Source organism: Borostomias antarcticus (genome assembly GCF_949987555.1).
Source record: "Borostomias antarcticus genome assembly, chromosome: 5".
NCBI classification, from domain to species: domain Eukaryota; kingdom Metazoa; phylum Chordata; class Actinopteri; order Stomiiformes; family Stomiidae; genus Borostomias; species Borostomias antarcticus.
In genome coordinates this window covers 25,711,472-25,724,264 of record NC_140238.1, presented here as the reverse complement: position 1 = coordinate 25,724,264, position 12,793 = coordinate 25,711,472, and the positions used below count along the sequence as shown (strand labels likewise).

The 12,793-nt window shown below is 41.4% G+C and overlaps 1 protein-coding gene across 4 annotated transcripts; it reads left to right on the top strand.

Annotated features, from left to right (window-relative positions):
• The first annotated feature begins 2,234 nt into the window (after positions 1-2,234).
• Positions 2,235-11,284, top strand: LOC311309369 (GTPase KRas). 4 transcript variants are annotated; one of them, XM_084438626.1, is made up of 5 exons: positions 2,235-2,369; positions 3,380-3,492; positions 3,829-4,007; positions 8,979-9,138; positions 9,552-11,284. In XM_084438626.1, exons 2-5 carry the CDS (start codon positions 3,382-3,384, stop codon positions 9,663-9,665), a joined length of 564 nt encoding a protein of 187 aa, XP_084294752.1. In that variant the 5' UTR covers positions 2,235-2,369; positions 3,380-3,381; the 3' UTR covers positions 9,666-11,284. The 4 variants fall into 4 exon arrangements, with proteins under 4 accessions (XP_084294752.1, XP_084294753.1, XP_084294750.1 ...); XM_084438627.1 differs by having other exon boundaries at positions 2,254-2,283; XM_084438624.1 differs by lacking the exon at positions 2,235-2,369 and adding an exon at positions 2,773-3,036.
• The last annotated feature ends 1,509 nt before the right edge of the window (positions 11,285-12,793 follow it).

Sequence of the window (12,793 nt, the reverse complement as noted above, 5' to 3'; positions counted from 1 at the left end):
GTGCGTGCGTGCGTGTGTGTGTGTGGAAGCTTTTTATGTGGGTTACATCATATCTTACAATGACACATGATGGAATTATTTTGGACATACTGTACAGTTAGGTCCATAAATATTTGGACACAATTTTCATCAGTTTGGCTCTATACACCACCACAATGGATTCTAAATGAAACATTCAATATGTGATTTAAGTGGTGCTTCAGAGTGCAGACGGACAATGACCCAAAGCATACTGTGAAAGCAACCAAAGAGTTTTACAAGGCAAAGAAGTGGAATGTTCTGCAATGGCCAAGTCAATCACCTGACCTGAATTCAATTGAGCATGCATTTCACTAGCTGAAGACAAAACTGAAGGTAAACCGCCCAAAGAACAAGCAAGAACTGAAGACAGTTACAGTAGAGGCCTAGCAGAGCATCACCAGGAACAAAACCCGTTGTCTGTGATGTCTATGGGTTCCAGAATTCAGGTTGTCATTGACTGCAAAGGATTTGCAACCAAATATTAAAAATGATAATTTGGTTTATGATTATGCAAGTTTGTCCAATTACTTTTGGTCCCTTTAAAAGGGGGGTACGACATATAAAAATGGTTGTAATTCCAACACCATTTACTTGATTTGGATGTAAATACCCTCAAATTAAAGCTGAAAGTCTGCACTTAAATCTCATATTGAATGTTTCATTTTAAATCCATTGTGGTGGTGTACAGAGCCAAAATGGTGAAAATTATTTTCAATTAATTATGTCCAAATATTTATGGGTCTAACTGTATATTGGATGAGTTTGTGCATTAACCTTTTGAGCAGTGATAGGAAAAATGCACTTTGAGGGGATGCCATTAAAACGACGGTTTGTCGGTGCCTAAGACCAATCAACTAATCATTCAGGTCTGGGTGGGGTATGTATGCTGAAGTAATATGAGACCACATGGATTTGGGATGTGAAGACGGATGCCATCTTCTTCTGATAAGGGACATATTTTATGCAATTTCAAGCAACCACTCCAGGACTTAGGGTATTGTTTCTTGTGTCGTATTGATGTTTTTTTTGTCTTGGTTTCTTATTTCCATGATAATGTCCTCTTCCTCTAATGACTTTGAAATGTTTGATTACCTGTGGGAGAAACAAAATGTATCAAAAAGAAAATAGACATTGAAATTGAAATAAACTCAGAAATTGTATTAATTCTGTATAAAAGATGTATATTTATGTGGAAAATCCTTGTGGAAAATTTAATTCAGAAAAATGTGTAAATAAAATCATGTTATTGCAGCGTTTTCATTACAATGATGTATCATTGATCTGTATGGCTTTATGGGTTACAGGCCAAAGCAGCCTCTCCCATTCACTAATTTCAATTCCCCAATGGCAATGGTGATAAACGCATACTCGATTTTGAACTTTTTATACATTCACACTGAATTCTCTCTGTCTCTTTCCCTGTCTCTGAGAAGCAGATGGATGCAGGATTATCACAGTGATTTTAGTCAAAGATTAGAGAGGAGAGCAGATGCACACAGTATGAGAGAGAGTGAGAGAGAGAGAGTGAGAGAGAGAGGGAGAAACAACGCAGGAGGGGAGGATGCAGGGATAGGCCATAGGCTTGGGTGGGGGGAGGTGCTGCAGCTGGGAGTCCCTACTCCCTTGTAGTCCATGTCTGCGTGTTTGTGTTCCTCCAGTCGTACTCCATGTCAGTGCTGCTGACCTGCAGAAAGAAATGAGAGACCATTTAATTCTCATTTTAGATCACAATGAGAGTTGAGATGATTGATCAGTGATCATTAGTTAAATCGCCCTGCAAATAATCTAAATCATTCCTTAGAATCCCATGAAGTCATCATCAGAAAGGCTCTCATGCAGTCCTGAGCGAGCATGCAAATTCAATCGTAGGCTACGTCTTAAGCATTTACATGTGTATGTATATTGTCTGCAGTGAGGCCTGAGCAACATGGTAGACTTGTTTCAGCTCAAGAGCGTCAAACAGAGATCTGTATTCAGATCCTCGGGTCAGTTCAACTCTGTCATTACGTATCGGGATGCCAAGGTTAGGCACCTATTTGCTCATAGTACTGCTGCAACTATTTCCAAGTAGCCTACAATATTGTATTGTAGGTCCATCTTGTGGCTGAATGATGCCATCGCACCACTTTCCAACCAAACTTTTGAGCCAATCATAATCGAATGCGCTCTTTCAGACAACGCATCTTGACGTAACTGCGGGTGCAGTGGGGGACGCGCATGGTGCAGGCTGGTTGCATTGCTGTTTGAATCAAGGCGGTTATGGTACAGTTTGAATGGATCAGAGACTTTATCGCGGTTGAAGAGTTGGGCCAGAGACGTGTTCGAAAGATTACGTAGGCCTATTCGCAGTGAGTTTGCTGCAGCGACACTTCCACCTATCCGTCCGACATAGCTTGATAAAGGACTCGATTTCATGTAAAATACAAATTACAATGATTTCAATAATAGGTGACGTTCTCGAGCAAATTCCCTGTTCACTCCTAGTCTGACTTCCTTGTGTTAGGAGTTCACACTTTTCTGCGTTAAAAACTTTCTGGTAAATCCAGATTCATTTCTAGACACGCCTGATGAAGCGATTTGTGATTGGAGAGTTTCGACCCAAGGGCTGGGATCAAATGGGATTTGGGATTGGGATCAATTCTGATTGCTCTAGTACGACGTCTGTCAATTTCGCAGCAATCGTATTGGCCGTTAAATACCATTGAATACTTTTGCCATGAACGCCCCGCCTATTTGAACCACAATGGAGTCGGTCGATTTACTCCCATAGCAGCAGGCTACTAAGTCTTTACTTTAAATACCTTTGAAACTAATACAGTTCTGTTAGCCTATCTGTTTTTGCGCATATATGATTTTGAGGGTGAATTGTTGTCAGTAATAGACATGCTGTGTTCCAATCAAGATATTTTCCTAAACTATTCAATAAGGAAATTGACCACGGCTAGCCAGCTAGCTAGCTAATCTCATTTATTCAAAAGCGTATTTTGTATCGAGGAAACGACCCAAATAAAGAAGGTAAACTATTTTACAATCAACTCGCTTTATTTAACATTATTGTCAGCAGAGACATGCTTTGCTATTTAAAGTGTAGCATATCTACCCTAGTTTAAATACTATTCTATGTTAATGTTAGTTCGCTAGCTCAAATCAAATCTGGGTCACACTTAGTTCCTTCCTCTTCCAAATCACACCTTCCGATAGCCTTTGTATTCAGCGTTCCGTTGTTTTATGTTAATATTATATTTATCATCAGCAGTCAAACCTCTGATAATCAGTGGTACTGATGTAATTGAATCATCGTAGCCCAATTATTCTATAAATACACATAGGCTACGCTCTCACTTTCTTTCTCTGACAGGCATGACCGAGTACAAGCTTGTAGTCGTTGGGGCTGGTGGTGTGGGTAAAAGTGCGTTGACAATACAGCTCATCCAGAATCATTTTGTGGATGAATATGATCCCACAATCGAGGTGAGTTTCAGAGATAAGTGTTGTGTACAGCATGATTTGTATATTATAGCATTAGCTGTATTATGCAATATAAAAGAGAACTGATACAGGTCTAAGGGGGAGTGGACCCATTCGGAGTACAGGGTTTCCATTGATGTGGAACATTGGCATAGAAGTAATGTTCCCCAATTTCCAATCATGTACGCCTCCCCTTGGCCAAAGTTTGAGTCACGTTGACCCCTTTGAATATTGTCCATATCCCTCTTTCATGATCCTTCTGTCTGATGAAATATGTAAGGAGAGGGGCATGCTAAGGGTACATGGATACTCAGTGACACCTTGGTCTGGCCTGTGCAGGACTCGTACAGGAAGCAGGTGGTGATCGATGGGGAGACGTGTCTGCTGGACATCCTGGACACTGCCGGTCAGGAGGAGTACAGCGCCATGAGAGACCAGTACATGAGGACAGGAGAGGGGTTTCTCTGCGTCTTCGCCATCAACAACAGCAAGTCTTTTGAGGATGTGCACCTCTACAGGTAGGAGCCAAATTCAGCCTAGTAAGCATACTTTCCCTTAAGTACTCATCAGACCTGGGTCAAAATACACTATTTAAAATCCTTGCAATTACTTTAGCATTTGCTCGTGTCTGCCTAGAGTGTCAGGTGGGCGGGGTTTGAATTTTTTTGAATAGGCCATCGGTTGTTCCAGACAAGCGCAATCCAACAGATATAAATAATTGAAATTATTTCAAATATTATTTTCCACCCAGGTATGGTAATAATAAAGCTGTATTAGCACAGAGAACTTTAAATAAAATGGATATAAAATTTATATAAAAGCAGGGAAAAGAAGATCGAAAATAAAACACAATAAAAAGAACATAAAGATAAGAAATCAAGTGAAATACATTTTAACTAAAAATAGTGCTCAAAGAGCACAGACCTCTGCCCATGAATGCATTTCATGGCACTCTGGGCTCTCCCTCTGCGCACCCCAAACCAAACCTTATGTCTTTAGTGCCCCCACACAGGGAGCTGGCTTTTCTCTTAAGTTTTGCTTTCATTCGTTCATCCGGGCCGTGATTCGGATCTGCTCCAAAATTTAATGGTATCTAAGTTGGCCCATACATGGCTTCACAGAGTTTCATGAAAATCAGTTTGGTACTTTGCGTGTAATCGTAGTCCAAAAAATGGCAGTGAATGGCCAGCCATGTTTGGGCGGCTCGTGGACCCGCCCCGTGATTCAAATCCGCTCCAAAATGTAATGTGTTCTAAGTTGGACCATGCTACATCCTTCCACTGAGTTTCGTGAAAATCGGTTCAGTAGTTATTGCATAACCCTGCTAACAGACAAACAAACACACGCACCCACCCACACACGGCACCAAAAACATTACCATTATCGATCAGTCAGTTTAACAGTGAGCTGATAGGACATTGTAAACTGTGGGCTGATCTCTCTGCTTTCACAATGTTGTGCACCAGTCAATTTTTGCTTGAGTCATGGCAACACAAAGCAGATGCAGTTATGCTGTTATGCTGCATTTGTGAAATGTCCAAGCATCTGCAGCTAAATCCAAGGATTCAGTGTAGTACTGTATGATCTTCTATCCATTGGATTTCAATCACTGTTTTTCTTGTTCTGAGAGTCACTCATCCCATCCAGACTGCTATGTTCAATGCACATGCTCGTCTTACGAGCGTGGAATTCCAAAACATAGCGTTGTGAAGCTGGATTTCGGTCCCCCATCTTCAAGAGAGCTAATTTCTGGCTCGGGTGGGAGCCTCAAAGTGTGTACCTGAACTACGATCATGGAAGTCGAGGGCTTAGCTGTCAAATTTACCACTGATCCTCACACACCCCACCTAGGGGTATGACTAACTTCACCACGGCTGGATACGTATATGACCACTCTCTCTAATTGTACCCACAATGCACCTAGCCGCGATACTAACCTATGAGAATTATTTAGAACAAGCTGAACTCTGTGGATTTAGAAAGTACACAGGCCCCTGAGTAGAATAGAAAATAGTTCTACTGAGACACTTTTGCTGTTCCTCCATTTTTGAAACCGTTTGCAGCTAAATCAAAGGTTCAGTGTAGTTAGTATGATACATATTATATAAATATTTTTTATTTTATTTGACCTTTATTTAACCAGATAAAATCAATTGAGAACCAATTCTAATTTACAATGATGACTTGGCTAAGAGGCCCCGGCAGGAATAAATACAAACATACAGAAATACACAAGGTCAACACAGAACAATACATACATGTACTGTACAGTACATGAGAACAGCAAAGTAAATACATAAAAACAAAGTCAACTAGCGCTGTGTGTATATTTGTATGTGTGATTGTATGTGTGTGCGTGTGAGTGAATGTGCATGTATGTGGGTGTGGGGGGCAATCAGCAAGAGCAACAGTCAACTATGATCTGTTTGAAGGTAGTGAGTGATGAGTGCAGAGTTTGAGTGTGTTTTGTAAAGTGCTCCAGTCATTTGCTGCAGCAAAACGGAAGTTGCAACCAAAAACAGTTCAGGCTTTTGGGATGGTGAGCCTGATGAAATCACTAGACCTTAAGTGGTAATCATTGTGAGAGAGGTGCAGGAGAGATGAGAGATAGGGAGGTGACTTTCCCAGATTTGTTTTATACATTAATTGAAGCCAGTGAAGAAGCCGTCTGGTGTGAAGGGAGGGCTATTCCACCAGTCTATAGAGGTCACAGTGGTGAGTAGTGAAGGGTGCACCAGTGGCAAAGCGAATCGCTGAGTGGTGGAGTGTGTCCAGTTTTTTGAGGGCACACTCTGACGCCATTTTATAGATTGCGTCACCGTGGTCAAGCATAGGAAGTATGGTTATCTTCACAAGAGTGTGTTTAGCGGAATGTGTGAAGGAAGCCTTGTTGCGAAACAGGAAGCCCAATCTAGCTTTGACTTTGGCCTGAAGGTTGTTGTTATGAGTCCAGAGTTAAGTCCAGCCAGAGGCCCAGGTATTTATAGGACGAGACAAACTCTAATTCAGAGCTGTCAGCACAGGAGATCTTGGGGGGGCTGGAGGCATTATTTTTCCGGTCAATCAGAATGCATTTAGTCTTTTTAGAATTGGTGGAGATTAGGGCTGGGTTAAAAAAAAAAAAGATTAATCGATTCTGAATCGATTCATGAATCCCAAAATCAATCTTTTATTTAATGAATGAATGAATAAATGAAGGAATGAATAGTTCATTCATTCAATGATTCATTCATTCATTCATTTTTGGAAATCAGTATTGATACCCAGCCGTAGTAGGCCTGTTGATGTGTTGCATAACTTGGCGGTCATGTAATTAAAGGTACCCAGAGGAGTTTATTTTTGGTTACGAAACAGTCTCATTTTAATGTGGGTGAATCTACATTACCCACACTTGTTTGTGTCCATTTTCGACAAATGTCGTTTCTTGTATGTAGTTTATTTTTAGATTATTATTTTGTGGTCGGGTCGTCCAGAACTTCCTTGGAATGACGAAACGATTTACTGCAGTAGCCTACGGCGCCGACAAGATGAAGAATAATTTAAATATGACCGTTATATATTGTCAAAAGTAACGTTACTAGTAAGACCTATGTAATTACCTCGTCGGTGGCGATCGTTCCATCTTCAAAACACCTGGCTCAGGTAGCTAAGGTTTACGACAGTGCGCGGGGAGGCTCATGGGAAATGTGGTCTTTTTGGGCGGAAAACACTTCCGCTTCCCGAAACTCCTCGTAGGGCCTTTAAGGTTACAGCTAAAAAAATAAATTAAAAAAAGGGTTTTAGTAACACTAACCGAATCGATATTGAATCGTGATAAACTATTCTGAACCTTGTGAATCGGAATCGAATCTTGAAATTCGAATCGATACCCAGCCCTAGTGCAGATTATGAAAAGATAAAGAAGGTGCAGATTATGAAAAGACTGCTCAATAGAGGTGAGACTAAGTTGGAGAGTGGAGAGAAGGGCCAGCTGAGTATAAAAGGGTGTCGTTAGCATATAGATGTATGCCAGCACCTTGGCTACATCATTGATGTAGATGGAGAACAAGGTTGGGCCCAAGATGGAGCCTCGAGGCACCCCTTTAGAGATGGTAAGTGGTTCTGACACAATGTTTTCAGTATTTCCCTGCTGAACACGGTTAGTAAGGTAACTGGCAAACCAGTTGCATCTGACCATTGTTATATTTGCCCTGCTTCTCACTCTGAGAGATGATTGTTCCATCTAGAATGCATTTCTCAAAGCTCAATCTCAGTCAATGAACATGGAACTCAAGAGCTTCACAGGGCTGGGATGTGTGTTCCTAGAAACTCCTTATGTCAGAAGTGCGAAACTCTAAGCTTGTACCCAAACAACGATTGCGCAAGTACGGAGCGCTGCAGTGCATTCCACAGACTTCCCACCAAACAGGATGACTAACTTTTTCAATGGGAGCAATGGGAGCTTGTTCAGACTGAATAATGAAGTGAAATGAAATGGCAATTCAGTCTTGTGTCCCAAATTTGAGTCTAAATTCCCAAATTCCCCCTACATGGATTATTAAAGTACATCTTATCTTAGGCTAAAGCATCCCACTAACGCCTCGATCACATGAGCACATATACATTACGTTGTGATACGGTAAATATTGCATTATGCCCTACATTTCTCTGCAAGCATTAAGCTAGGGGGAATTTAGAGGGAAACCAAAATAATTCTTAAAATCCCTTTATTCCATTATAAATGGCCAATATAACTTGAAACAAATGGGAATTTTACAATGGAAGACATAAAAAAGATTAGTAAGTAATTTAAAATTGAAATTATTTATTTATGTGTATGATATACTGTATACTATCTGCATGTACCACAGATTAAAACATCTAGTTTGACTTTGCCAGACCTGGAAATTCTCAATTCATTTTCGATTTCCAAGGGGTGTTATAAAGGGGCGTAGATCAAAATGCCTCTGGACGCAATTGGATAGACCTATAACTAATGAGAGCAACGAAACCCATCTTGGTTGTTTACGAAAATGCCTCAACAGTGCTCCTCTGGGCAGACATATTAAACACGCCTCATATTAGATTGATTGTCCCCATCAAGAACAGACCGGGTGGAAATCTGTCTGAATGGGAGCATTACTGATCTGTGGAGAGAAACAGAATGTGAGCGTACATGATCAGGATGGCGATACATCGCCAATTGGGGGAAAAGCAAATGTCTGTTGTATGCCAACCCACTGCCAAAGTAGGAAAAATCCAACGCATTAGTTCCTTTGCCATAGCGGCACCGCATTCGCCATTCGTCCGACAAAGGCACTGCAACTTTTTGCAACCCCTTCATTTGAAACGAATGACTTCTGTTGATACGACAAGGGGTCGCATTGTGCCAGTGTTATCGAGGAATTAGTTACCCCGCTTATTATCCTGCACAGACCAGTGATCAACTCTGCTGTAGATATCTTTCACAATAATTTAACAAGTGGCTTCTTCCCCCTCCTCACCCACAGAGAGCAGATAAACCGTGTGAAGGACAGTGACAGTGTTCCCATGGTGCTGGTGGGAAACAAGAGTGACCTGGGCTCTGGGAGTGTGGAGACGAGGCAGGCTCAGGAGCTGGCCCGAGGATATGGAGTGCCCTTTGTAGAAACCTCCGCCAAAACCAGACAGGTAGGCTGGCTTCTTCATCTCAATAAAGAACAGGAACACAAGTGCAGGACTTCCCTACATGAACACAAGGTTTCCTTGAGACAGGATCAATTCTGGCTGACAGACACTTCTGATCATGATCGTCCTGTAAATAAAGAATGGTGAACTTGCCTTCTCTTCTTTGACCATATTTGACTGAGTGGGATGCCACATTTAGATATAACGGTGCTGTTGAGATTGTTCGGTGTCATCAGACACAATAGACAGACATGATGTCAACAACAGTAGGAACAGGGTCAGTGTCATTAGTGCCTTGATCCTGGAGAAGGAAATACATTTAAAAATCTAGTGTTCAGCTAGTGCCTTTTCTCGTTCATTTTGTGTACATTGGAAAGTTATTGGTTGTCACTGTTTCACTGCACTCTTTCTTTCAGGGAGTGGAGGAGGCCTTTTACTCTTTGGTGCGGGAGATCAGGCGGTATAAGGAAACCAACCGCAGCAACAAGAAGAGCAAGAAAAGCACTCAGAGACGCTGCACTATACTATAGCGTTACACATACATGAACGCACACTTATAGTATAATCCTCCCACACTCTGCACTTGCTGTAATTCCATCAGAGATGCCATGACTTGTCTGATAGGGTGGCTGTAGTAGTGAATATACAACTTCAACTTGTCTCTTAAAGCTTATTGGTGACATCACTTCCTGTTATTTGTCAACTTCTGTCCATGTAGTTTTGTGACTTCCACTGATCCAAATTGCTTTTGACAGTTGTACAAAGTACTAGAAGTTATAGTGTATAACATCCCTAGGAAGTATTTGTAAGGTGTTTACCAAGAAACTACATGTTAAAATAGCAATTACCCAATTATAGCATTTTAGGAACACTTGTTTGATTTGAGGCACAATGACAGGTACTTACCAGTACTGCTGAAATGAGTAACATGTTACCTATCGTTACTATGGCAGTAAATACCAGGTAAAACTGTAGTAGCTACACGTATCCAAAACACAATTATGATCTTTGACAATTCTGCATGCAGATATTGATGAAAACAAATGACTTGCTTTACTGTTTCATTGTTTTGTCGTTTTGTCAACAGACAATGGCCGGGTTTACCTCCTTAAGGAACCCTTCTTAAGCAACCCTTTGTATGGGAGTTAAGTGCTTCTTAAGTCGTTTGGGAAACCCGGCCAATATCTCTATATACTTTCTTGTCATTTTCATAGGATCCTATTGTTGTTCCTGTGGTCTCATTACTCCAGTTTGTAGTGTAGACTTTAATACAGAGTACTTATGCATTTTCATTACTGGCTTCCAGCCTTTAACCACCAGTAAGCTGCTGGATGTCGGAAGCCTCATAGTATTTCTGTCACGGGACCCCCAAACACAAACTGACATTGTGAACTGGAGGAATTGGGTTGTCTGTCAAAGATCACAGTAAGACCAGGGCATTTTCAATAGGTTAGATTATTTGATTTATTTCCCACCAGGAAATAAAGGGCAGGGCAGGAAGAGCATGTCCTCTCCTCATGTTCAGGTCAGGACGGTGTCACATAGAAGGTTCTTCCTGTTATTTCTGGGTAATGATGTATGAGTTACACATGTTCTAATGGCCCTATTATCCCAATTTGTCTTTTTCGGCTGGCGCACAGGTTGCTTTTTCTTTGGGCCACATACTGTTTCACTCACTGCCAGAGGACAGGTTTTCAATGGAATTCCTCCTGACTGCACATGCACAAAAGGGCATTTGAAGGACACAAAGTCCCACTTTTAAACAAGAGTGGAGTATGTAATCTGTGATGAATACAACCACAAAACCTATTGAGCAGATTATTTTCAACCATGTTTTACAATATTACTCTTACTGTATGGAACTTACTGCCAACCTTTGCATTGCTACCATCCTGGTCTCTACTAACCACTCAGGGCCTTTACCCTATTGAATAATAGTTAAATAGTTACTACTAATCATGTAGCATCACAACTCACATTTTTGCACACTGAAGTGAAGGTTGAGTCCCTCTAGGCATCCATGGTGGTTACACATTGAGGCAACTCCTGTTACATGTCTAGAGACCAGACTGTGTGCATACGTCCTCATGTCCCTTCAAGTCAAGTTACTGTGAGATCATTTCTTTAATAAAGTGTTTTTTTTGGGCTATTAACGCTTGATAATCTTTTTATTGACAAAACTGAGGGTACTGCAGCATTGGTGCAAGTATCATACCATAGCAAACACACAAAAAAAACTTTTTGGGGCAAATAAATGTAAATGTCCAGTCCACCCTTTGGATTTTTTCCACACTTTATTTCAGGGAAATAGCCGAGGGTCACACAGCACTGAGGTTGGGATTTGAACTGTAATATGTAAGAGCATGTGCATGTGAGACCAGAGCGAGCTGGCAGCTGCAGACTGGCTATAACCAACGCATGGTTGACAGCCAATGTCGCTTAGAGCAAAACCCTGTAAAAGTAACCCGTTATCAGTTACAAATTTTCAAGATGAGGACAACCATGTGTGGCACAACATGGCCTGGATATAATTTAGATTGCAGACTGCAGCACATTTTCTTGCATAATTTCTCTGTACTTTGCTCCATTCATTTTGCTCTCTATCTTTGTGAGTTTTCCCTAGTCCCTGCAGCAGAGAAGCTCCCCTATAACAATGCTGCCACCACCATGCTTCATGGTAGAGATTGTGTTCTTAGGTTGATGTGCTGTTGTGTGAAACATAGCTTACTGTTGAGGCCAAAAAGGTTGATTTTAGTCTCATCAGACCATTGAATCCTCTTCCACTTTGGCTGTCTCCTACATGCCTTCAGGCGAACTCATTGAGATTTTATGTGACTTGTTTTCCACAAGGGCTTTCTTCTTGCCACTCTCCCATAAAGCCCAGGTTTAAGTATCCCAGCTAGTACTGTCCCATGCACTTCTCCCATCTCAGCCATGGAAGACTAACTCTGTCCGAGTTACCATAGGCCTTTTGTTGGCCTCTACGGCCCGCCTCGCCCGGTTGCTTAGTTTTTGAGGATGGCTGGTTCTTGGCAGATTCACAGTTGAACCATATTCTCACTATTTTTTAATGATGGAATTAACTGCTGTGGGGTATATTCAATGCCTTGGACATTTTCTTATATCCTTCCTGATTGGAGCTTTTCAAGAACCTTGTCCCAGATCTGCTTGGAATGTTCCTTTATGGTGTAGTCTTAGTTTGGGAATACACTAACCAACACTCAAGGACAGGTAGCCTGGTGGCGACAGTCTGATCTCATGCGCTCACATTCTATTTCACTCGGCAGATCAGTCTGGATATCGTACCATTCTAACTGAATCCACTCGAACCGAGATTGATTCATGCCAATCACAATCGTTTATCTACTGTAATATGGGGCGGGATTAATAAGATGACAGACCAGCGCGCCATAGAGGCATTTTTGCTGATTGGTTGTAGGTCTATCCAATTGTGTCCGGAGGCATTTTGATCTACGTCTGTTGGTAACGCCCCTTGGGAATCAGAAAGCTTTGCATTTTTGCGAATTGGGTCTGGCGAAGCCAGGCTAAAGGACAGGTGTATTTATTCTGAAATCATGTGAAATACCTCAATTGCGCACCAGTGGACTCCATCCAACCAATTGTGTCTAGTGAAGAAAACTGATTATTATTTAGGTGT